General features: G+C 49.3%; 1 protein-coding gene across 4 annotated transcripts; it reads left to right on the forward strand.

Annotated features, from left to right (window-relative positions):
- Positions 1 to 243: 243 nt before the first annotated feature.
- Positions 244 to 24,809, forward strand: TNIP2 (TNFAIP3 interacting protein 2). 4 transcript variants are annotated; one of them, XM_072947077.1, is made up of 6 exons: positions 244 to 271; positions 12,754 to 13,041; positions 21,475 to 21,567; positions 22,044 to 22,310; positions 22,475 to 22,594; positions 24,069 to 24,809. In XM_072947077.1, exons 1-6 carry the CDS (start codon positions 245 to 247, stop codon positions 24,330 to 24,332), a joined length of 1,059 nt encoding a protein of 352 aa, XP_072803178.1. In that variant the 5' UTR covers position 244; the 3' UTR covers positions 24,333 to 24,809. The 4 variants fall into 4 exon arrangements, with proteins under 4 accessions (XP_072803178.1, XP_072803160.1, XP_072803169.1 ...); XM_072947059.1 differs by lacking the exon at positions 244 to 271 and adding an exon at positions 306 to 722; XM_072947068.1 differs by lacking the exon at positions 244 to 271 and adding an exon at positions 306 to 722 and having other exon boundaries at positions 21,478 to 21,567.
- The last annotated feature ends 1,018 nt before the right edge of the window (positions 24,810 to 25,827 follow it).

Consider the following 25,827-nt stretch of genomic DNA (forward strand, 5'->3'; position numbering starts at 1 on the left):
CGCTGGGGCAGGCCAGGCACCCGCGGGTGGACAGGATACGCGACGGGGCCGGGATGGGGGCAGGCGAGGTCCTGGCGACCAGGACAGGGACCAGGCGGGCGGGGCCTGGCCGCGCGGCGGTGGGCGGGACCGCGATCTCGGAAGTGGGCGGGCCTTGGATGGGGCGGGGCTGGCCGCTCGGCGGTGGGCGGGGCCAGGGCCTCCACGGGGCGGGAACCGGCTCTCTGCGGTGGGCGGGGCCGGAATGGGGTCGGGCCCTGGCCGCTGGGAGGTGGGTGGGGCCGGGATCTCGGAAGTGGGCGGGCCTGGGATCTCCGCGGAGCCGAGCCGGCTCTCCGCGGCGGGCGGGGCGCGCCGGGAAAAGTTCCGGGAAGGCGGGCCCCGCGTCCGGACCCGGTGCGGAAGTTGCCGGCGCCGCGCGCCCTCGGGCCAGGCCCGCAGCCATGTCGTCGGGGGACGCGGGGTCCGGGGGGCGGGAGGGGGCCCCGCGCACGGCTGCCGCGCTCTGCGGCCTGTACCACGAGGCCGGGCAGCGGCTGAGGCGCCTGCAGGACCAGCTGGCCGCCCGAGACGCCCTCATAGCGCGCCTCCGCGCCCGTCTGGCCGCGCTCGAGGGGGACGCGGCGCCGTCGCTCGTGGACGCGCTGCTGGAGCAGGTGGCGCGCTTCCGGGAGCAGCTCCAGCAGCGGGAAGGCAGCGCCGCGGAGGCCGCGCTGCGCCAGGTGCGGGGCCGCCCGGGCGGGGGCCGCGCGAGCCGCGCTTCCTCGGCGCGCGGGGCGACGTGTGCCCGCGCCCGAGTTGAGTTTGAGGGCGTGTGCCGGGGAGCGCGCGTCCGGGCTGGGCTCCGCGCGGCGCGCGCCGTGGGAGCTCGCGGCTGCGCGTGCGCGTCGGGGTCCGAGGGCGGCGGGGGGCTGGGCCGCCTGTTTGCGCTCTGCGGGGGGCGGGGGGGTGCGTGTGCTGGCCGGGGCGGCGTTCCTTGTGCGGCCGCAGCGGTGGGTGCTGCCGAGCCCGGCCTGAGGGGTGCTTGCCCTTTCTGGGCGAGGGATGCGTGTCGAGTTGATTCTGAGGGGCAAGAGCGCGCTAGTGTCTGCGGGGTGTGGACGTGTAGGCGCGGGGGCTGTGTGCCTGCGTCGGGTTCCGAGGGGTGTGTGCGCCAGCGGTGGGCCTGGGCGGGGTGCGGCCGCGGAGGGTTCTTGGCGGGGGGGGGGGGGTGTCTGTGCGCGCGCGTCGGCCCTGAGGGGTGTGTCTGTGCGCTGGGCCCTGAGGGCCGCGTGTGTCCGTGCTGCCCCCAGGGGGTGCGCGCCGGCGCGCGGCTCGGGAAGGGGCGTGTGCCCGTCCCGGTTCTCGGGGTTTGTGGGCCTGTGCTGAGGCTAAGGGTCTTTCCAGGTCGCGCGTGGGTCGCCGTGGGTGCGTCCCTCAGGCTTCTGAGGGAGCTGCTCGTGTGTGGGATCTGAGGGCTGTGTCTGCCTGCGTTCAGTTGAGAGGGAGGCGCGTGGGTCTGTGTGTGGGTTCTGAAAGGTGCGTGTCTGTGCTGATTCTGGGTGTGTTTAGCCCTGTGGGGTCTGCGGGGTGCGCGTGTCCCTGTAGAGCCTGGGGATGCAGAGTCTGGCGGGTTCTGAAGGGTGCGTTTCGCCAGGTGCATGTGTTGGTTCCGAGGGTTCCGTGCTCACTTCGGTTCCGAGCGCCGTGCGCCCGAGTTGCGCCTGAGGGTTATGTGTGCCGTGCTGGTTCTCAGGGGCATGTGTTCCTGCGGGTTGTGGGGTGTCTGTGTGTGCGTATTGGTGTCTGAGGGGTGTGTGTCTTTTGACTGGGGTCTGTGGATTGTGGGTCTGTGTTGCTTCTGAAGGTGTGTCCATGTTGGTTCTGGTAGGTGTGTGTTTGTTCACAGTGGGTCTGAGGGATGTGTGTCTCTGGGTTGGGTTGATGAGCGTGTGCCTGTGTTGTGTCTGAGGGTACTTCGCACATACTGAGTCTGAGGTTTATGTGTCTGTGTTGGGTTGAGGAAAGTGTGCCCGTGTTGGCTCTGAGGAGTGGAGTCCTTGTGGGTTCATGCTGTCGCTGCAGTTTTGCTTAATATCATGCTGTCAGTGGGTTCTTACCCGCATCATTTTAAATGCCTTCAGAAGCCAGATGGCTCCCTCACTCCAGCTCTTTCCCTCTTCCTGGGGAAGGTGATTATAACTCATCAGGGCAGAAGGAAGTCGCCTGGTCTACACCACTGCTCTTAGTGCAGAGTGGAGATCAGAGCACATCATACCCAGAGCAGCACTCTACTTGCAGTCTGGTAGCAGTTGGTTCTCAGCTGACATGTGTCCTCAGTATCCCTTGGCCCCACAGCCTCTAACCAGAACTCGGAGAGAATTCTGACACATGCTACAACACGCATGAATCTTAAGGACATTATATTAAGTCACAAAAAGACAAATGCTGCATTATTCCATTTATAGGAATAATCTAGAATAGTCCAAATCACAGAGACAGAAGGTAAAATGGTGGTTGCTAGAGAAGGGGTAGGGCAGAGTGGGGAGATGGGGAGTAGTTGTTTAATGGGTATAGTTTCAGTCATACAAGATCAAGAGAGGTACAGAGATAGATGGTAAAAACGAACAAAAAAACAAAACAAAAACACAATACACACACACAAGAAGCCTAATGCAGCCTACTGTAAAGGGTGTTTACTATTCCACTCATTAGAGAGCATGGCAGAACAAGGAAAGAAAAGCTGCAAGCTGATGTATCAGGACGAGACAGGGCCCGTGAAGCTAGGACCGAGGGCAGGGATAAGATGGGGTAGTTGTATGTATTACATTGGTTGATTTCCTTTCCTTTCTCCCTTCCTTCCTTCCTGTCTTTCTTTTTTTGATGAAATATGTTTGTGAGCTTAACCACAGCAGAATAATGTATTACCTAAATCTATGTGTAACAAATCTGGTGAAAAATTATCTTATTGGAAAAATTTAATGATATCATTTTTTTCATTTTGAGGGATTAATCCTGAGTCATAGATAGAAAACAAACATCAAACACATAATTAGGCTTCATGTCCCCTCAAAGACTTCATTCTCATGCCATTACTGTTTACTAAATATTTATCAGGAATTGTCTGATTGTCTTCAGGTATTATAAGTGAGACCCTAACGATGAAGTTACCTATGTCAAGACCATGATCAGTTTGCAACATGTAGAAGTAGAACTAAAGTGCAAATGGAAATAATTCATATACATATATGGCATAATCACTTGCACATAGTTGATGCCCAGATGTGAATGTCATCTGTAATCGCCACTTAGGTCTTTATTTACTGAGCTTGCATTTATTGAGCATTTAATATATGGGAGTGGAATATGTATAAACAGGCATCATGGGTTTTATTTTTCTATTTTTCCCAAAACTAAGTATAGTACATTCATTTCACAAAAATGTTTACAGTATCAGAGTTGTGCCAGTAGCAGTGTTAATCTGTAGCAGTGTTAATTCAGTATAATTATAGTGAAGAGTGTTTAGAGAATAAAATAGGAAGTGGCTGCAAAATTAGATTGGGCCAAATTATGATGGCTTTACTACGTTATAAAGTTGTTAATTGCACATTCTATTAACCACTAGGCTAGATGATCAAAGATGACCAATTGCCAATTCTTGCCCTCAAATTGTGGAATCAAACATGTATATAAATGCTCACTCCTTTAAGCAAGTTGTAAAAGTGATGGAGGGATGTGTAGTGGGGAAGTACTGAACATAGTTTAAGTATGAAACTAAGCCAACTTAAGTTTCCAAACCAGAACACTGGTATTATAGTGTCCACAGCTTTTTTTTTCCTTTGGGTATAATTGACATACTAGTTTTTCAGGAGTGCAACATAATGATTTAATATTTGTATATATTATGAAATGACTATCACAGTAAGTCTAGTTAACATCCACTAATCAATTTTTATATGTTTCATCATCCTTGCATTCCACAGAAAAAAATCCCACTTGGTCATGGTGTATAATCCTTTTAATATGTGCTGAATTTTGTCTGCTACTATTTTGTTGAGAATTTTTGCATCAGTGTACATAAGCGATGTTGGTCTGTAATTCTGTTTAGTGTCTTTGTCTGGCTTTGATATTAGGGTAATGCTGGCCTCATAGAATGAGTTAGGAAGTGTTCTCTCCTCTTCAGTTTTTTTGAAAAGCTTAGGAAAGATTGGTATTAATTCTTTAAATGTTTGATGGAATTCACCCATGATGCCATCAGTTCTAGAGCTTTTTTTTGTTGGGAGATTTTTGATTACTGATTCAATCTCCTTACTAGTTACAGATCTATTCAGTTTTTCTATTTCTCTGTGATTTGGTCTTGGTAGGTGTTGTGTTTCTGAGAATTTGTTTCATCTAGATTATCCAATTTGCTGGTGTACAATTGTTCATAGTATTCTTTTTATAACACTTTTTCTTTTTGTAGATTTGGTCGTAGTGGGTCTATTTGTATTTCTGATTTCAGTAATTTGAGTATTCTGTCTTTCCTTTCATAGTCTACCTAGCTAGAGGTTTATCAATTTTGCTGATCTTTTTGAAGAACCAATTTTTGGTTTCATTGATTTCTGTAGTAATTTTTCTGTTCTTTTTCATTTATGTCTGCTCTGATACTTATTTTTCCTTCCTTCTGCTAGCCTTGGGTTAGGTTTTTCTTGTTTCTCATTCTTTAAGTTGAAAGTTAAGTTGTTGATTGGAGATCTTTCTTATTTTTTAACGTGTTTATAGCTATAGATTTTCTCCTTAACATTGCTTTCACTGGATCCTGTAAGTTTTGGTACATTTTTCACTTTCATTTATCTCTTAAGTATTTTCTAATTACCTTGTGATTTCTTTGATCCTTTGGTTAAAGAATATGTTTTTAAATTTCCACAATTTTGTGAATTTTCCAGTTTTACTTCTGTTGTTGATTTCTGACTTCATCCTGTTACAGTTGGAGGAAATACTTTATATGATGTTGACCTTTTAAAATCTATTGAGACTTACTCTGTAACCTAACATATGGTCTATCCTGGAAAATGTTCCATGTACACTTGAGAAGAATGTGTATGTTGTTGTTGGGTACAGTGTTCTGTACATGTCTGTTAGATCTAGTTGATTAATTGTGTTGTTCAGGTCCTCTATTTCCTTACTTATATTCTGTTTGGTTGTTCTATCTATAATAGAAAGTGAGGTTTTGAAGTCTCCAGCTATTATTGTAGGGTTGTCTCTTTCTCCCTTCAATTCTGTCAGTTTTTGCTTCATATATTTTGCTGGTCTGTTATTAGGTGCATCAGTGTTTATAATTGTTATATTTTCTTGATATATTAAATACATCAATATATAATGTGTAATATATTCTTTGTTTCTTGTAACTTTTTTTGAATTAACCTTTTTTGAATTAAAGTTTATTTTGTCTGATATTAATATAGCTCCTGTTCTCTTTTGGTTATTAGTTGCGGGGAATATGTCTTTCATCCTTTTACTTTGAACCTATATATGTCTTTGGATCTAAAGTGAGTCTGTTGTTAGACAGCATATGGTTGAATCATATGCTTTTATCCATTCTGCCAATCTCTGTCTTTTAATTGGAGATTTTAATCTGTTTACATTTAAAGTAGTTACTGATAAGTATGAAATACTAAACGTTATTTTGCTATTTGTTTTCTGTATGCCTTATACCATTTTTTTATTCCTTATTTTCTGCTTTACTGTCTTTTGTGTTTGATTTTTTTATATGAAATATTTGAATTCCTTTCTCATTTCCTTTTCTGTATATTCTGTACCTGTTTGTGTGTGTGTGTGTGTGTGTGTGTGTGTGTGTGATTACTGTGGGAATTACATCTAACATCCTAAAGTTACAACACTAATTTGAATTTATGCCAGCTTAACTTCAATAACATACAGCCCTGAACCATCCCTACCCCTTTTGGTTGTTGATGTTAATTCACAGAATTAAATCTTCATATATTGTGTGCCCTCAAACATAAACTAATCTTTTAAATGTATTAGTCTCCTAAATCATGTGGGAAATAACAGGTGGAACTACAAACCAAAATTACAATAATACCAACTTTTAGACTAGTAATTTTTGAAAAGTATTTTAGTCTCATATCATGTAGAAAAGCAAAAAAATTGAGTTATAAAATGTTGTTGCAGTGATTCCAGCTTTTATCATTGGCCATGCCTTTACCTTTATTGGCATCTTCATTTCCTCATGTAGCTTTGAGGTGTGGTGCTTTGAGTCAGTGTCATTTCATTTCACCCTACAGGACTCCCCTGAGTGCTTCTTGCAGGGCACATCCAGTGGTAACAAACTCTCTCAGCTTTTGTTTATCTGGGAATGTCTTACTTTCTCCCTCACTTTAAAGGACAGTTCTGCCTTCTTGGTTGACAGTTTTTTTCTTTAAGCACTTTGAATGTATGGGCCCACTGCCTTCTGGCCTCCAGTGTCTGATGAGGCTGCTGATAATCCTGTTAAGGATCCCTTGTCTGTGACCTGTTGCTCCTCTCTTGCTTTTTTTCCAGATTCCTCTTTTCATCTTTGGCTTTCTGAAGTCTGATTATCATGTGTCTTGGTATTGGTCTTTTGGGATTCCTCTTAGAGTTTATTGAGCTTCTTGGATGTTTATTCTCATGTCTTTCATCTAATTTGGAAGTTTTCAGCCATTGTTTCTTCAAATATTCTTTCTGCCCCTTTCTCTCTTCTCCTAAGACTCCCACAATGCATGTGTTGCTCTTCTTGATGGTGCCCCACAGGTCCCTTAGGCTCTATTTACTCTCCTTCAATCTTTTTTTTTTATTCTTTCTCTTTAGCCTTGATAATTTCCATTGTCCTATCTTCATGTTTCCTGACTCTTCTGCCTGGACAAATCTGCCTTTGAATCTCTTCAGTGAATGTTTCAATTTCAGTTATTGTACTTTTCAGCTCCAGAATTTCTTTTGGCATTTTTTCTAGGTTTTCTACCTCTTTATTCATATTTCTATTTTATTCATACATTGCTTTCTGACTTTCTCCACATCTTCTTTTAGTTCTCTGAGTGTCTTTAAGATGGTTGTTTTAATGTCTTTGTCTAGAAGATCTAGCAGAAGTTCTTTTCGAGGGGCATAGTCTGTTAATTTATTTTTCCCTGTGAATGGGCCATATTTTTCTGTGTCTTTGAATGCCCTGTGCTTTTTTTTAAGATTAAAAACTGGACATTTGTAATAATGTGGTGTTTCTGGAAATCAGATTACCCTTCTTCCCCATGATTTGCTATTTTTTTATTATTGTTTTTGTTTTTCTTTGGTTGTTGTAGGTTTTCTCTGTACCAGGGATCAGTCTAAGGCATAACTTAAGGTTTCTCAGGTCTTTTCTGAACCTGCACCTTTCCCTGGGAATGTGTGATCACTTTTGAATTTTCCCCTTTTATGTAGTTCTTTGAGTGTCCTAGTCTTTAATGTCTGGCTCCCAAAAGGGAAAAAAGAAAAATGAAAGGGGGAAGAAAAGGGCACTAGGTTTTTAGATCCCTTGGAAGTCACTTCAGCTGGAGAGGGAGGGTCTTACTACAGTAGGAGGAGGTGCCACAAGTCTGTCTGCCTGCTTGCACTCTGTGATCAGAAGCAGCAAAAAGCAGTCAGAGCACAGACACCCAGTATTTGGAGAACAGGGTCTTTTTTGCCCACCTTGGCTCCTGCAAGCTGTATGCAGGCTGCTCCAGAAACAGGTGCATGGCCTCCAGTGGCACGGCTGGGGGTGGGATGGGTAGCTGCTACTGTACTAAGAGCTGAAGTTGACAGATCTATTGTCCAAGTCCTCCTATGGAGGTAGCAAGTCTTCAGGACTCCAGAGTTCCAGAATAGCTACAATAGGCAGATTCTGCCAGTGAACTGTTTTTTAGGTGGGGAGACAGATTCCTGGTGCTGCCGCCTCTGTTCTGTTCTCAGAATCTTCCAGGCCATGTTTGGATTTGTCCTTACCTATTTGCCTGATCCCCTACTGGACTCTTACAGTGCTTGGTGCTTGTGGTAAAGGCTCAGTGAATTGGCCTTTCGTAAAATCCACGTTTGCTGCTGTCCTCTCACTATCCCATCAGCTGCTGGTTACAGGGATAGCCATGGGTGGGGCTGTAACCTGCGTGTGGGTACCCACTGAGGGCTGCCCAGGAGAGAGAGAGAAATGGGACTGTCCTGGCTTGGACAGTGTCTCTTCCTAATTCCTCTCCACCTGGAGCCTGTGACTGTGACCTTGTTGGGAAGTAGGGTCATTGCAGATGTAATAAGTTAAAATGAGATCATACTGGATTAGGGTGGACCTAACAAGACAGCCGAGTGAAGATGGAGGCAGAGACTGGAGGGACGCATCCCCAGGCAGAGGAGCAGAGGCCACCGCCAGAAGCTGGATAGACAAGGAAGCCCCTGGAATGCACATGGTCCACAAATACCGCATTTTGGACCTCTGGCCTCCAGAACTATGAGAGGATAAACTTATGTTGTTTCAGGTTACCCTGTCTGTGGACTTTGTCATGGCCAAGCAGACTAATAAAGGGACGAGGGCCAAGAGGCTGTGCCTCTTGTTTTAAAGGCCAGTCCACCAGACTGTTACAAGAATTCCTGACACTTCTGTGTCTGAGAATGGAGCCATGGGACTTTCAGGTCCCAGCAACAGGCTGTCCCAGGGGACATCAGCCATTTGCTGACTTCGTGCATCACAGCGGTGTGTATAAGCCAGGATTCTGGGACAGGCCTCGCTGTGTGGCACCAGTGCCTGTGTCCTGTATCCTCAGAGCTGTTACAGATTGGACAGTGGCACTCAGTCAGACGAACCATATGCATCTCTCCCACTTCAGAGCAAGCAGCAAGTGTCTAGAGCCTGGGGGCTTGAGGGATCCTGGGGCCTCTTGCACTGTGCGGGGAGGACAGGTCAGGCAGCCCTCTGTGGGGGTCGCCCGTCCGTGCAGCGCGTGACCTCCCCGTGGTCTTACCTGTTTCTCCAGCTCTGGCAGGTTCCCAGCAGCGAGGGAAAAAGCAGCCCCAAGGAAGGTGTATGTTGTCACCTGGCTAGTCTCCATGAGAGCCAGGTTATTTCTAAACTGATGTTTCAAAGAGGATTTTTAAGACAAAAAATAAGGCCAGTGAGTCCTTCAGGTTCAACTCAGCTCACCCCTCAAGTCAGCCTTGTGTTTGGGGGTTTTCCATGTCTGTGTGGGGAACAGTTTGAGCAGAGGGCCCTGCTCATTGTATTACCCGGTCTCACTCCCAGACATTTATCGGGCATCCACCCGGGGCCCGGGCTAGTGCCCATGGCTGGGGTGTGGAGACGAGAGAGAGAGCGTGTCCTTGGGGAGCTCCCTGAGCCGGGAGGTGCTGCCCTGTTGCTTATTTTACTGTCTCCACTTGACCAGCAAGGAAAGATGCTTAGAAATCTGGTGCTGCCTGAAGTCCTCCAGCCTCAGAGAAGATGTGAGGGAGCTGTGGTAGGTGGGAGCAGTGAGGCTGGAGTGGCTGGTACTGCTGCCTCCTTGCCCGGTCACTCCAGAAGCTCCCTGGGCCCCACGAGCCTCAGTTTGCCCGCCTGTGGAATGGGAGATGACGGAAGCTGTCTCACAGGAGGCGTGGAGGCTGCACAGCCGGAGCAGAGTAGGGGCCTAGAGAGCGCCTGCTGGTGCTGCTGTCACCGTGGGTGTCACAGGGGCTTAGGAGTCTGTTAACTTCATGGTTCCGTGGGAGACTAGCCTTCACTGGTGTTGTCTATAGACTTTCTATCTGTGCTCACATTGTCTGCGTTTGTGTGTATGCTGATAGCGGTTTTGTATGAACAGCATGTATTTATGCTGAATGCATTTCAGCGTCAGGTGGGGACAGGACAGACCCTTCTCTGCTGTGCTGCTGAAATCACAGCTTTTCATCTGAGCAACTTTCAAGTGGAATGACGTGCCCTCTCAGGGCAGAACTCTCAGTGCACCGTTGGTGTTTATGCCAGACACAGCTTTGAGCTGCTGTGGAGGGTAGCTAGGTCTAGCTTGGGAGAATGTGGCAAGAAAGGCCTGTGCTCTCGGACACTTGCATCCCACCAGGAGTGGCAGGGCAGCACTGGAGCTGTGACGCTGGCAGAGGGAAGCAGCCCAGGTGCGGGGTGGGCCGTGGCTGGCCTGGCGTCAGGGACACTGTGGAGGGAGGAGCTCTAGCTGCACTGTCCACAGAGTAAGACTGTGGGACAGGGCCTGAAACAGCTGATCATGCCTTCAAAACAGGTCAGAGTTTAAAGAAAACAAACAAATCCAAGACCAGGAAATAGGCCTGGGTTTTTCAGGTCCAGAAGTGATCAGCAGTGAGAACCTGAGCTTCTGCTGGGATACAGCATTCTTTTTCCTGTTTATAGTGTTTTACGTTAAGGCATAGTTGGTTCTCACTTGTGTAAATAAATGCCCCATCGCCCTCACCCAGACCAAGTGACTTGGCACCAGCTGGCAGCCCACAGCTGTGTGGACGGGCTCAGAAGGCCATGGGTAGTGGCCCCCAGCGCCCCCTTCCCAGGCCTGCAGGTTCAGCGTGGTGCTGAAGGGCCGTCTGCTGGGAGGAGGTGCCGACTGGCCGGCTTTCAGAGAAAGGCCTCTATTTCTCCTTCAGTCCAGAAAGGCATGGACTTTACTCAGGGCTGAGGTCGTCAGGGCCATGAGATGGAAAACTAAGGTGCTGACTGTACGAGAATGGGTCTCACCAGGCTGAGCGACAGGTACCCCTGAGATTGTGACTCCTGTGAGGTCGGAGGGCAGTGAGATGTGAAGGAGTGATGCAGCACCTCTGGGCAAAAATCGCAGTTTCTGGGCTCATTCCCAGCGAGCTGTTCCCTTTTACACTTTGTCACACCCGCCGTCACCAGTCCTGCTAATTCTCCTGCACTTGCCAGGGCCTGACCCCTCACCATCTTCCCAAGCCTCTGCTCTGTCCTCTTTTGAGTCCCTGCTGTGGAATGCAGATCTAGAACAGCCTCTCCTTCTAGGCCTTCACCAAGAGAGCCAACTGAGCATCCTAACTGGAGGTTTTCTTCTTTTCTGTCTTTTTGTTCACTTCTGGAGTGAAGTCCAAGGAAAACAGGAAGGGGAAGGCTCAAAAATTCCCTGTCGGAGAGAGGGCAAGGTTTCCAGCATGTTCCCTGGGTTATCTGGCTGGAGCGGTGTGGTCACGTGCGCTTCTCTGCGGAGGAGGTTACACAGATGCACCGGCTGTTTGGGTGGAGGAGCTGGGGGCAGCCCTTGCCTTGTGGATGTGGTGTGGGACCCAGGTCTGGCTGTGTGCCCGAGTTCCACCAGTTATTTCTTAACCCCAGTCTTAAAGCAATCCCAGCCCTGCGGCCTCTGGACATTTGTCCCATGGCTCTATTTGCATGAGTACGAGGAAGCGGCCGCCTGTCGGAAGCTCCAGGCTGTGGTTAAAGTACAAGGCAGGTCCTGTGCTGCTGTGGAATAAGGTTTATTACGAAGGAGGGAAGAAGTAGGTGAAGAACGGTATTGTAGGTCCATTTGTATAAAAATACACGTGTTATAGAAGCTTATAAACGCTCCAGAAAGATGCTTGGCCAAATAGTGAATAGTTGCCTCTAGAGAGTGAAGCTGGGGGCCAAGGGGCTGGTGGGAAAAAAGGAATTTAAGTTTCCATTTTATTTCCTTCTGTTTGTTTGAATTTTTTGTAACCGTGCACACATTTTTGTTTTTGTTTTAAAGCAGTTAAGAGAATAATGTTCAGGGTTCCATTAGTAATCTGGCCCCGTATTTCGTTCCACTGTGGTATGAAGGTTCTGGGCTCCTGGTGTCATCCCTGCTTGCGCGGAGCCCAGACCCTTCTCTTAACCGCTTCCTCCCTGGGGAGCTTAGGCTCGTCCTGACTTGGCTGAAGCTGTTTCTTCCATCGTAGGGAGGGCTGGCTTATCCTGCTGTACCTCCCTCATGTACTGTTTATGCTGGAAAGTTCTTTGAAAATGGGAAAGCACAAAGTTAAGGCTGGGTTTAAAGCAAATTGTAATTTCCAGGACTTCTTAAAAAAATTAATTGGGGTCAGGAATACCAGTTTCCTAGAGCCTCTGTAACAAAGGGCCTTAAGCTGGGTGGCCTAAAACACCAGGAATTTAATCATTCAGCATTTTGGAGGCCAGAAACCCGAAATCAAGGTGTTGTCAGCAGAGCTGCGCTCCCTCTGAGGCTCGGGGTGGTGGTGGTGGGGGCCCTTCTTTTCCTCTTTCAGCTTCTGGTGGCCGCCGGCATGCTTGGTGTTCTTTGGCTTGTGGACATGTCACTCTGGCCCCTGCCTCTGTCATCACGTGGCCTTCTCTGTGCTGTGTCCAAATTTCCTTCTTATAAGGACACTAGTCATTGGATTAGGGTCCATTCTAATACAGTTGGACTTCATTTTAACTAATTGTATCTTCAAAGACTGTATTTCTAAATAAAACACATTCCCAGGTACCAGGGGTTAGGACGTGGGCGTAACATTTGGGGAGTGGAGTTTCTGCCCTCCTATTACGAGGCGTTTGGAATTGCCACACTTAGTAATTTGATGATGTAAAATCTAAAATTACGAATTTGCTCATGGAAAGAGAATTTTAGACGGCGTTTCAGATAGATTATAGGCTGAAAACCCCGAGGTTAATTATTAGATCAGAAGCCAGCCCCCAGGTGAGCGTGTGTGTTAGCTGCTGATGGGTGCCTTTCTTTTGCTTTATGAACATTTATTTCTGACATTGCTCTTTTTAATCAAATAAACTCTGCTTTTAAATCTTCTGCCTAGGAAATCGAGCGACTTTCTGAGCAACTAGAAGAAAAAGAGAGGGAGACACAGCAGCTGATGAACCAGCCAGAGTGTGAGCGAGAGAAGGAAGTGGCCCTGCTGAGGAGAAGCGTGGAGGAGAAGGAACGGGCCCGGGCCGCCAGCGACATTCTGTGCCGCTCCTTGGCGGATGAGACCCATCAGCTGCGAAGGACTCTGGCTGCTACTGCCCACATGTGCCAGCATCTGGCCAAGTGTCTGGATGAACGCCAGCGCGCACAGGGGGATGCGGGAGAGAGGAGCCCTGAGGTAGGCCATGGTGGAAGCAAACTGCAGTGAAGACGTGGGTGTGGCGGGAGGCCTTGCCTTGCACCTTGGGACCCCTGGGCTGTCATGGAGGTCAGGGCACCCAGAGCCCACTTGTGTTCTTGATAGTGAGGGTCAGCTATTGGGGCAAAGCCTGCCCACCCAGGGGTTTCTTCTAGAATAGCGGAACGTGCAGAGGTGACTTGTGTCACCAGCTGCCTCACCCAGACCTGCAGCTGATCCTGGGCCCAGGTGGGAGGACGCAGCTGAGGACGACGCAGGCAGACTGGGGCAGGAGGGGCTGTGCTGAGCAAGTGCTGGCCCGTGTGTGTGGGGCGGGTGGGGAGACCACAGAGTGAGGTGCGGGGTGGTGCCTCAGGTGTTGCCCAGGCAGGCGCTGAGCCCCAAGCGTCTTGAGATCTGTGAGCACCAGACATCGGGGGCACCACGTGTCTGAGCAGAGCAGGGCTGGCGTAGCTGGGGCTCTGCCACGGGGCTGACACTGGCATCTCTGCAGCTGGCGCTTGGGTACGTCCTCACAGCAGCACGGCCTGCCGCTGTCGGGAGACCTGGTCATCCTCGTCAGTGACATGAGGACAGAGAGCCCCTCCATGCATCTGTGGCCCCTGGCCAGGTGCTGCGCAGGGGCAGGGGACAGTGGGGCCAGGTGTCAGGTGGGCCTCCACCACAGGTTGGATCTGGGCTGTGGCTCGTGTGGGGGCTGGTGGGGGAGGGGATAGTGTGGGTTTCCACGTCAGGAATCCCATTCCCTAGAAACCAGGGGCTCCTGGGCGGCAGGGTGGCGAGAACAACTGAGCTGAGGCCACCTTCCCTGCCTGTCTTCTTCCACCCGACCCCAGCCTGTGCCCATGGGACAGACAGGGAGACAGGCGTGTGATGCACGCCCCTCCCAGGCTACCCTCCTGCAGGTCCTTTCCAGGCAGTTCTCTGAGGCTGTGCCAGGGTTGACACAGAAATGTGCTCTGCGAAGTCGGGGGCGGACGGGCCACCCAGCCCCTTAGCAGCAGCTTTGCTGGGGAGCCCGCTGGGGAGAACCTTGGTCTGAGAACCACCTGTCTCAGCTGGGTGGTTTCCACGAAAAGGGAACCTCAGAAAGAACACAGCATATTTCAGAAACCAAAGTGCTTTCTGGGAGGAGGCGGTGTTCTTGTCCGATTTTGAGTCACTGTGTCATTTCCCTCTGCAGATTTGAAAGCAGTCACACGTCACGGTTGGCCTGGGCAGGCTTGGGGCCGGAGGCTCTTAGTAGTCTCTAAATCAGCGTCACTTCTCAGCCCTGGGCTGGCTGAGTCACCCGGGGTTTCCCGGTGCCTGCTGGGTAGGATGTGTAGTTCCTTTGTCATTAGAGGGGAATTCTCAAAAACAATGTCACTAACGTACAGCCCACTGTACTGTTCAATGCACTGAATTTCTAGGGTTCAGATGGACTTTTCACAAGGTCTTGGGTTAGTTCTGCCCACCAGATCGGGTTGGTTTGGCTTGCGGCGCTCTAGGCTGAATCCCCGGCCCTGTGTGAGGCACAGGTCAGAATCGCTGAATTTGACCCTGGTTGTCTGCAGCTCTGATGGAGTCGTGGGTTCAGAGGGAGTGAGCTGGTCCACGGCCAGGCCTGCTCCCAGCGGCTTTGTGGCCCTGTGCTGGGACATTCTCTGGTGTGCAATGCGATTAGGCTTCTGCCCGCCTGCCCCCTCTGAGGATGGAAGATCTCGGGTGATGGGAAGACTGTGTGGCCTGGCCCCAGTGTAGCGTGGGCTGGGCCAGGGCGAGGGCAATGACCCCTCCCTCTTACTTTCAGGAGGCTGCAGGTCCTTTCCTGTCTCCATCTTGCTTCTCTGTGGAATGAACGGCTGCCACCTGCCACGCTGCAGTGCCTGTCTGCGACCTCAATGTCCAGTTGTGACTTCCTCCTCTCTTGCTGCAGCACGTGACAGTCGTGTTTGCTGACTTGCTGTCTGCTCTTTGTCTCTTTCTTTTTGTAGTCCTCTTTCTTCTTTTTCATTACAGGGACTACAAGCCATTGAATGTAGTTCCCTGCTACACAGTAGGGCTTTATGTTTGTATCTGCCAATCCCAAACTCCCCCTTTTCTCCCCTGGTAATCCTAGGTTTGTTTTCTGTGTCTGTGAGACCCTCTCTTTTGTAAATAAGTTCATTTGTGTATAATTTTTTAAAGATTCTACATGTAAGTGATATCATATGACATTTGTCTTTCTTTGACTTACTTCACTTAATGTGATATTTCTAGGTCCATCCATGTTGCTGCAAGTGGCATTCTCTCATCCCTTTTTACGGCTGAGTAGTGTTCTATTATATATATACCACAGCTTCTTTATCTAGTCATCTGGCTTCCATGTCTTGGCTACTGTAAATAGTGCTGCTGTGAACACTGGAGTGCATGTATCTTTTTGAATTAGCGTTTTCTCTGGATATTTGCCCAAGGGTGTGATTGCCGGATCATAGGGTGACTTTATTTTTAGTTTTTAAAGAAACCTCCATACTGTCCTCCATAGTGGTTGCATCAGCTTACATTCCCACCAGCAGTGTAGGAGGGTTCCTTTTTCTCCACACCCTCTCCAGCATTTATTATTTGTAGACTTTTTGATGGTGGCCATTCTGACTGGTGTGAGGTGGTACCTCATTGCAGTTTTGATTTGCATTTCTCGAATAGTGATGTCGAGCATCTTTTCATGTGCCTGTTGGCCATCTGCATGTCTTCTTTGGAGAAATGTCTATTTAAATCTTCTGCCCATTTTTTGATTGGGTTTTTGTCTTTTTGATATTGAGCTGTGTGAGCTGCTTATATATTTTGGAAATTAATCCCTTGTCAGTCACATAGTTTGCAGATATTTTCTCCTATTCCATAGGTTGTCTTTTTGTTTTGTTTATGGTTTCCTTTGCTGTGCAAAAGCTTTTAAGTTTAATTAGGTCCCACTTGTTTATTTTTGTTTTTATTTCCATTATTTTAGAAGGCAGGTCCAAAAAAAATATTGCTGAGATATATGTCAAAGAGTGTTCTGCCTATGTTTTCCTTAGGAGTTTTATAGTATCCAATCTTACATTTAGTTCTTTAATCCATTTTGATCTATTTTTGTATATGCTGTTAGAGAATGTTCTAATTTTATTCTATTACATGTAGCTGTCCAATTTTCCCAGCACCACTTTTCGAAGAGACTGTCTTTTCTCCAACATATATTCTTGCCTCCTTTCTCATAGATGAATTAACTGTAAGTGTTCATTTCTGGACTCTCAGTCCTGTTCCACTGATGTATACGTCTGTTTTGGTGCTAGTACCATGCTGTTTGATTACTGTAGCTTTGTGGTGTAGTCTGAAGTCAGGGAGCCTAACTCCCCTAGTTCCATTCTTCTTTCTCAAGATTGTTTTGGCTATTCAGGGTCTTTGTGTTTCTATACAAATTTAACAGCTTTTTGTCCCACTTCTGTGAAAAATGCCCTTGGTAGTTTGATAGGGATTGCACTGAATCTGTAGATTGCCTTGGGTACTATGGATATTTTAACAATATTGATTCTTCTAATCCAGGAACGTGGTATTACCTTTCCATCCATTTGTGTTGTCTTCAGTTTCTCTCATCAGTGTCTTAAGTTTTTGTAGTACAGGTCTTTTGCCTCCTTAGGTGGGTTTATTCCTGGGTATTTTATTCATTTTGATGCAGTAGTAAATAGGATTGCTTCCTTAATTTCTCTTTCTGATATTTCATTGTTGGTGTATGGAAATGCAGCAGATTTCTGTGTATTAATTTTGTATCCTGCAGCTTTACCAAATTCATCGATGAGCTCTAGTAGTTTTCTGGTAGCATCTGTAGGATTTTCTGTGTAGGATTTCTCATGTCTTTGGCAAACAGTGCCAGTTTTACTACCTCTTTTCTGGTTTGGATTCCTTTTCTTTCTTTTTCTTCTGATTGCAGTGGCTAGGATGTCAAAGACTATGTTGAGTAAAGGTGGTGAGAGAGGCATCCTTGTCTTGTTCCTGATCTTAGAGGAGATCTTTTCAGTTCTTCACAGCTGAATATGATGTTCGTTATGGGTTTGTCATATGTGGCGTTTATTATGATGAGGTGTGCTCCCTCTATGCCCATTTTCTGGACAGGTTTTTTTTTATAAATGGGTGCTAAGTATTATCAAAAGCTTTTTCTGCATCTATTGAGATGATCATATGGTTTTTATTCTTCAATTTGTTAATGTGGTATATCACATTGATTGATTTGCAGATATTGAAAAATCCTTGCATGCCGGGAATAAATCCCACTTATAGTATATGATTCTTTTAATATATTGTTGGAGTCAGTTTGCTAGTATTTTGTTGAGGATTTTTCCGTCTATGTTCATCAGTGATACTGGCCTATAATTTTCTTTTTTTTGTGACATCTTTGTCTGGTTTTGGTATCAGGGTGATGCTGGCCTCATAGAATGAGTTTGAAAGTGTTCCTTCCTCTGCAAATTTTTAGAATAATTTCAGAAGGATAGGTGTTATTGACTCTTCTCTAAATATTTGGTGGAATTCGCCTGTGCCATCTCATCCTATCATTCATTTGATAGGAGTTTTTAAATTACTGATTCAATTTCAGTACTGGTAATTGGTCTGTTCATTTTCTATTTCTTCCTGGTTTAGTCTTGGGAGATCGTATCTTTCTAAGAATTTGCCCATTTCTTCTACGTTTTCCATTTTCTTGGGTATAGTTGCTCATAATCGTCTCTTATGGTCCTTTGTACTTCTGTGGTGGCAGTTGTAATTTTTTTTTTCATTTATGGTTTTATTGGTTTGGGTCTTCTCTCTTTTTCTTGATGACTCTGGCTAAAGGTTTATCAATTTTGTTTATTGTTTCAAAGGACCAGCTTTTAGTTTCATTCATCATTCCTATGTATTTATTTATTTATTTAAGTCTCTATTTCATTTATTTCCGTTCTGATCTTTATGGTTTCTTCTGTTCTATTAACTTTGGGTTTTGTTCTTTCTTTAGTTGCTTTAGGTGTAAGGTTAGGTTGCTTGAGATTTTTCTTATTTCCTGAGATAAGCTTGTATCACGATAAACTCCCCTCTTAGAACTGCTGTTGCTGCCTCCCATAGGTTTTGGATTTTCATTCGTTTGTCACTAGGTCTTTGATTTCCTCTTTGATTTCTTCAGCGATCCATTGGTCGTTCAGCAGCATGTTGTTTAGCCTCCACATGTTTGTGTTTTTTGCAGTTTTTTTCGCTAGTTGATTTCTAGTCTCATAACATTGTGGTCAGAAAAGATGCTTGATAAGATTTCAGCTTTCTTCAGGTTTCCAAGGCTTGCTTTGTGGCCCAACGTGTGATCTATCTAGAGAATGTTCCTTGTGCACTAGAGAAGAATGTGTATTCGGCTGCTTTGGGATAGAATGCTCTATAAATATTAAGTCTATCTGGTCTAGCGTGTCATTTAGGGCCTGTATTTTCTTATTAATTTTCTGTCTGGATGATTTGTCCATTGATGTAAGTGGGGTATTAAGGTCCCCCAGTATTACTGTGTTACTGTCAATTTCTCATTTTATGTCTGTTAACAGCGGCCGTATATACTGAAGTGCTCCTATGTCAGGTGCATGTATATTTACAATTGTTACATCTTCTTCTTGGATTGATTCCTTGATCATTATGTAGTGTCTTTCTTCATCTCTTGTAACAGTGTTTATTTTAGAGTCTATTTTGTATGATATAAGTATTGCTACTTCAGCTTTCTTTTGGTTTCTGTTTGCATAGAATACCTTTTTCTATCCCCTCACTTTCAGTCTGTATGTGTCTCTAGATCTGAAGTGGGTCTGTTGTAGACAGCATATATATGGGTCTTGTTTTTGTATCCATTCAGCCAGTCTCTTTGTTTTGGTTGGAGTGTTTAATCCATTTACATTTAAGGTAATTATCAACATATGTTCTAGATGACATTTTGTTAATTGTTTTGCATTTGTTTTTGTGGGTCTTTTTTTCCTTTCTTTTTTTGTTCTCTTGTGATTTGATGACTGTCTTTAGTGTTATGTCTGGAGCCCTCTTTCCTTTTTGTGTGTGTATCTACTGTAGAGTTTTGGTTTGTGGATACCGTGAGGTATTTGCGTAGCAGTCTGTACATATACATGCTTGTTTTAAGTTGCTGATCTCTTCATTTTAAATGCATTATAAATACCCTGTGTTCATACTCTCCTCCCCTCACAATGACTGGCTTTGATATTATATTTTACATCGAGTTGTTTTGTGTATCCCTTAACTGCTTCTTGTAAATACAGATGATTGTACTCTTTTTATCTTTTAACTTCCCTATTAGTTTGTATGGGATGATTTCCTTTGTTTACTGTATGTTTGCCTTTACTGCTGAGCTTTTCCATTTAGTAATTTTCTTGTTTCTAGTTATGGCCTTGCCTTTTCCACCTAGAGAAGTTCCTTTAGCATTTGTTGTAAAGCTGGTTTGGTGGTGCTGAATTCTTTGAGCTTTTGCTTGTCTGTAAAGCTTTTGATTTCTCCCTGGAATCTGAACGAGAGCCTTGCTGGATAGAGTATTGTTGGTTGTAGGTTTTTCCTTTCATCATTTTAAATATATCGTGCCACTCCCTTCTGGCCTCTAGAGTTTCTGCTGAAAAATCAGCTGATAACCTTATGGGAGTTCCCTTGTATGTTATTTGTTGCTTGTCTCTTGCTAATTTTAATATTTTCTCCTTATCTTTTAATTTTTTGTCAGTCTGATTACCATGTGCCTTGGTGTGCTCCTCTTTGGATTAATCCTGTGTAAGACTCTCTACACGTCCTGGACTTGGCTGTTTCCTTTCCCAGGTTAGGGACGTTTTCAGCTATTATCTCTTCAAGTATTTTCTCAGGCCCTTTCCTCTGTCTCCCCTCCCTCTGGGACCCCTACAATGTGAGTATTAGTGCACTTGATATTGTCCTAGAGTTCTCTTAAACTGTCCTCATTTCTTTTCATTCTTTTTCTTTTTTCTGTTCTGTGGCGGCGACTTCCACTGCTCTGTCTTCGGCTCACTCATCTGTTCTTCTGCCTCATTTATTCTACTATTGATTCCTTCTAGTGTGTTTTTTCATTTCAGGTATGACAGTCTTCAGGTCTGTTTGGTGGTTCTTTATATTTTCTAACTCCTTGTTAAAAACTTCTAACTTCTTGCTCTGTGCATCCATTCTTCCCCTGAGTTCGTGGACCGTCCTCGTGATCATTACTCTGAACTCCTTCTTGGGTGGATTTGCCCATTTCCACGTGCCCATTTCTCTTAGTTCTACGGGGGTGGCATCTTGTTCTTTCATCTGGAACATACTCCTCTGCCACCTCACTTTGTCTAAATTTCTATTTGTATTTTTATCACCTCATGGGTTAAGTACATTTCTTGACCTTGGAGAAGTGGCCCTCTGTAGGGGATGTCCTGTGTGTCCCAGCAGTACACTTTGCCCTCTTGTCACCTGAGGGCCAGGAGCCGGCTGATGCCAGGGTAGGGGGGTCTGCCCTGCATTTGCAGATTCGGTTTTGCAGGCTGTGGGGTCATAGTTTTCTTACTTCTGGTGTCTGCCCCTGGGTGGATGAGGCTGGACTAGAGGCTTGTGCAGGCTTCTTGGTAGCAGGGGCCAGTGCCTTCCCACTGGTGGGCAGAGCTGGGTCCTGGTCCTTTGGTGGGCAGGGCTGTGTCCAGGGGTGTGCCTTGAGGTGGCTGTGGGCCCAGGAAGTCTTTATGCAGCCTGTCTGCTGACGGGTGGGGCTGTGTTCCCACCTGGTTAGTTGTTTGGCCTGAGGCTTCCCAGCACTTAAGCCCACAGGCTGTTGGGTGGGGCCAGGTCTTGGTGTTAATGACCCAAGCAAGATGTCAGCCAATGAACACTCCCTGATACGTCCGCCACCAGCTTTTACATCCCCAGGGTGAGCATCAGCTGCCCCCCACCTCCCCAGGAGACCCTCCAAGACCAGCAGCCAGGTCTGGCCCACGCTCTTACGAATCACTGCTTTGGCCCTTGATCCTGGTCCATGTGAGACTCTGTGTGCTCTTTCAGAGCAAAGTCTGTCTCCTCCAGTCCTGTGGAGCTCCTGCAAGTAAGCCCCACTGGCCTTCAAAGCCAGATGCTCGGGGGACCTGCCGGAGCCCTGGGCTGGAGCAGCCGATACGGAGCTGAGAGCTCTCGGTGCCGTGGGAGGACCTCCACAGTGCCATCATTCCCCAGCTGCGGTCGCCCACCCAGGGGGTGTGGGACCCGATCATATCGTGAGCGCACCTCTCCTTCCACCCGCTTTGGTTCCCGCTTTATGTCTCCAGTTGTAGAAGAGCTTTTTTTGATAGGTTCCATCTTTTTTAGTGATGGTTGCCCAGCAGTCAGTTGTGGTTTTATTGTATTTGTGAGAGGAGTTGAGCTCAAGTTCCTTCTCCTCCGCTAGCTTGACAAGATCTTTGTCCCTTCCTTAAGCAGCCGAAGTGTGCAGGTGGGGATGCCTCTGTCCACGCTGTTGTTGAGAAGTTACGGGAAGAAAATCGACTGTTAAAGCAGAAAGTGACTCACGTGAGTGTCTGTAGTACTTAACACGGGAAGAACCTCCCCGTATGAACCGCAGGTACGGGCCCTCTCCTCGGCTGTGCCAGGGTTCCCGCTGCCCTCGGGCCAACTTGGCTGATACACATAGTCCCCAGAGACCCGATTTTTGCCTAAAAGGATGCACACAACACGCCTGGCCATCTTCCACCCCTCCATGTTAGTTCACATGTCGATAAATGAGGTACGAGAATTACCATCAAGGATAGCCTTTAAGGCAGGAAAATTGCTGCAAGCTTACTTCTGCTTAAAGTGGTTGCTGGTGGCCATCGTCACCGTGTCTCAGGTTTGTCTGGTGGTCTCAGTGGCCCCTCTGCACAGAGCAAAGGCAACTTTAAAGGGAAAACTCATCCAGCTCATTATTGCTAATAAATAGCCCCGGGGTAAGCACTGGCTTAGAGCAAATGTCTCAGCCGCCTTCACCAGGAGCTTGTCGGCCTCTTCAGGTGGAAGACCTCAATGCCAAGTGGCAGCGCTACGACGCCAGCAGGGACGAGTACGTGAGGGGCCTCCATGCGCAGCTGCAGGGGCTGCAGGCCTCCCACGAGCCTGAGACACCCTCTCCGCCTGAGCTGATGAGGAAGGAGATCTCCCGGCTCAACAGACAGTTGGAGGAGAAAATAAACGACTGTGCAGAAGTGAAGCAGGAGCTGGCAGCCGCGAGGCGGGCGCGGGATGCTGCGCTGGAGCGCGTGCAGATGCTGGAGCAGCAGGTGCCGCCCCTCGGGCTCGGCAGCCCCGCCGTGAGATCGCCCCGTGTCGGGCAGTCTGAGCCGAGGGCTGGGAGGCGCTGGGAGGCTGGAGATGTCTGGCGGGGATTTTTCCTTCCTTGAGCAGAAATAGCAGCGTGATGACAGCTAAGTGTGTCTCCTCTCAGATTCTCGCGTACAAGGATGACTTCACATCGGAGAGGGCCGATCGGGAGCGGGCTCAAAGCAGGATCGAGGAGCTGGAGGGACAGCTGGCCTCCCTGCAGCACCGGGCGTCCTGGAGGCAGGTAGAGCAGGCGGCGCGTCTCCTCCCGCCCAGACTGAGCGCTTCTTTTCTTTTCCTTTCGTGAACTTCAGGCTCTTCTGCGTGTGTCTGCCCAGACCCTGCTTCCCCACTCTGGGCAGAGCCTCCTTGCCCGGGGCTTGGACTTGGTGGTGGAAACCGTCCACTTCTCCCCATGTTTGTTTGTAGATGGGGTTGGCACGATGTCGCGTGACGGCAGAGGTGGCTGGCCTGGCGCATATTTTGCACCCAGAGGGCATGTCCTGGGCTCAGGCTCCCTCCTGGGAGCTTCCTGCATGCGTGTCTTCCTCTCGCTGTGAGGCAGGGACCCCAGTCACGCTGTCACGCAGGTGTGGACGCAGAGGCCCCAGGTGTCTGATAACGAGCCCCTGGGCATGGAGATCGGCCTTGCAGGCCGGTGGACCCTGCACCTCACTTTGGGCTCAGTGCTGTCCCCACCAGGGGGCTGCTTCTCAGGACGCCTGGCCTGAGTGGGAACTGGAGGTTTCTCCCTGCAGAACCTGCTACCCACATGCCTCCTCTCCTCCCTGGATCTGCTTGGCGTGCTGCAGAAATCTCCCGAGAGCTTTGGTTCTTTAGCTGCTCAGAGTACCGAATACATATTCTGTCCTGGAGCAAACCTTGGGCCCCCCAAAGAGTGTCTGTCCTGACACAGACGGGATGGTGGCAGTGGCCCTGGGGACCTGTGCACCCCGGTGGGGCGGGGATACTGAGCTGCCCTTGGAGCTGTCCCTCCTGCTCAGTCTCAGGGCGGCAGGAGCTGCCTGCACTGCCCCATCGGGCACAACTGGTGGGCCTTGTTGGTGGCTGCAGGAGTGAACAGAGCCTGGTGAGGACTAGGGCATTTGCACTGAGTGGCCTCTGCGTCCCTTTCAGCTGCAGCCTGTGCCCTCGGGCACTGGGTGCGCTTGCTCAGCCCCTGATGACACCCCCATGGGCGGTAGTATTAAAGGTGTGAGCTGAGAGCCGTGGTCCCAGGGAAGAACCAGACTCCCGTGTGACACAGACACCAGGCCACCTGGAATGAGGTTCCCAAACAAGCAGTGATGAGCGCCGGGGCCGCGGTGCTTCGTGACTGGTGTCTGGGCGCGGGTGCCGGCTGGGCCAGGGGCACATCCTGCCGTCTCTGGAGGCGCCTTGGCCCGCAGACGAGGGCAGGGTGGGGCCCGGGCGGTTTGCCGGGCTCTCTGTCCTGAGCGCCGCCTCCCACTCTCCATGGAGTCGTGTGGGGTGGGTCTCTCAGGCTGATGGGTCCACACACTTCCACCCACTCAGGCCTGACCCTCATGAGCACAGGCAGGAGCTCTGTGGCTCCTCAGTCGTTCACTAAGCACGTCCTTGTTTGGGCTGTGGCACCACGCCAGGGAAGGTGCCAGTCCCACTCGGTGACGGACGCGTCTGCTTGCTGGAGCCCAGGGCCAGCCACGTAAATGGACCCTTCCTCGCCTTTTTTCTAGGACTCTCGAGAGACAGGCTCCTGCTGGATTCACGCCGGGAGCAAAACGCCCAGGCGCTTAGATGCCGGTGCTTCGGAGCTGGCAGCGCCTGGTGGCCGGAGGCCTGGGACAGGGTCCCAGCGGCGGGGACTCCCTGCGGAGCACGGGCACCCTGGAGCGAACCAGAGAGGCCAGGGGGACCTCCAGTGCCCTCACTGCCTGCAGTGCTTCAGCGATGAGCAGGGCGACGAGCTCTTCAGGCACGTGGCCGAGTGCTGCCAGTGAGGACCCCAGAACAGGCTGGAGGTGCTTTGGAGCCTTCACCTCGGCCCTCCTTGGCCAGAGGGAACTTCCTGTGGGGCTGGAGGCAGAGGGGAGGGTGCGAGCGTGTGTGCCTGGGAAGGCCCAGCTTCGCTTCTGGTGTGGGGCTCGGTCTCCCAAGCCATCAGGCCAAGACCGTGACAGTCTGTGGAGGAACGCCCACAGGCCAGCACGCCAGCCCTGTCCAGCTGCGCCTGGGGGTGCTGCAGCTTGCTGGGAAGAGGTGGCTGCCATGGGACCACGTGTGTGGTCCCCAGGGTGGAAGCCCCGCCCCCCCAGGAGGCATGTGTAGCCCAGCACCGTGGCGGCACGTCGGCCACTGCAGAGCCCTGTGTCTGCACTGAAAGGCATTGCATTGCAGTGTTTGTTGTATATCCAGAAGATACAACTCATTTATTTCACATTTACTTATTTTTATAATAAACGTACTTGCTACAGTGACTGCTCTGAGACCATGTTGGGGGCTGGGTGCAGGGACCTGGCAGCATTTCCATCTGGGCAGGGGCTGGGCCAGCGGGCGAGGAGAAACACTCCTACTGTTTGACACCTGCTGGTGCAAAAGTGGGTCGGTGGTGGGTCCCGTCACTTCGCCTCTGTGGTTGGCCTGCTTCAGCCCTGCCCAGGGTGTGACGTCGCGGGTGGAAACGAGGCGGGAGGAAGCAGCCTTGCAGGTGGCGGACTGCTCGCGGCGTCCCATGGGGTCAGGTTGCTGGGGCAGCTGTGTTGACGCAGTTAACCCTCACGGCCATTCCAAGAGGGAAGTATTGCTGTCACTCTCAGCATGGGTGTGGATGATGAGGCACAGAGGGATAAGGTCACTTGCCCAAAGTCACACAGTAGCTAGGTGACAAAGCTGGCTCCCAAGCGCACGTTCGTCGCTGCACGGTCTGCATGTCCTGTGTGGAGTCAGCACGAAGGGCTAATGTTGGGAGCACCAGCTGCCTCGGCCTGCACCGCTCTCGTAGCCTTTCCGTTTACTCCAGCCTCCTCCAGCTGCAGTTCGGGCGTCCCCTCCTCTGTGGGATTCCCCGAGCACCCGTCTTGCCAGGAAACCAACTGGAAGCAATCAGGCTGTGTTGTGAGGTGCTGTCACTGCCACAGAAAGCCTCCGTCTCACTGCCCTGAGGAGCTGGAGGAGTTCGCAGAACCCTCGGCACTGGAAATAGCTGGGAGCATCGGAGAGACGGGAGCCGCAGGAGGGCCGCCCTCAAATCCGTGGCCGGCCTCCAGTCGCGCAGGTTTGGCGTAAGACTGAAAATTCTGGGGCAAGAACAGCAGCTGGAAAGCAGGCCGAGCAGAGTGGGGCTCCCCGCGGCTGCGCACTGCCGGGGGACGGCTCGGAGCCGAGTCCCGGGAGGTCAGAGCGGCTGCTAAACGCCAAGATTCTCCTCTCAGACCCTCGAAAGGCCGCATTTTAGGGGCAGAGTGGATATCCTGGGACAAAATGGAAACAGGCAAC

This window comes from Vicugna pacos, chromosome 2 (genome assembly GCF_048564905.1).
Source record: "Vicugna pacos chromosome 2, VicPac4, whole genome shotgun sequence".
In the NCBI taxonomy this organism is placed as follows: Eukaryota; Metazoa; Chordata; class Mammalia; order Artiodactyla; family Camelidae; genus Vicugna; species Vicugna pacos.

Excerpts from the sequence above, each read along its gene's own strand:
- TNIP2 (XM_072947059.1), top strand. The coding sequence starts at position 444 with ATGTCGTCGGGGGACGCGGGGTCCGGGGGGCGGGAGGGGGCCCCGCGC. Across the intron at positions 13,042-21,474 it reads CGGGAGAGAGGAGCCCTGAG|CAGCCGAAGTGTGCAGGTGG; the intron begins GTAGGCCATGGT and ends CCCTTCCTTAAG. Across the intron at positions 22,311-22,474 it reads TGCAGATGCTGGAGCAGCAG|ATTCTCGCGTACAAGGATGA; the intron begins GTGCCGCCCCTC and ends GTCTCCTCTCAG.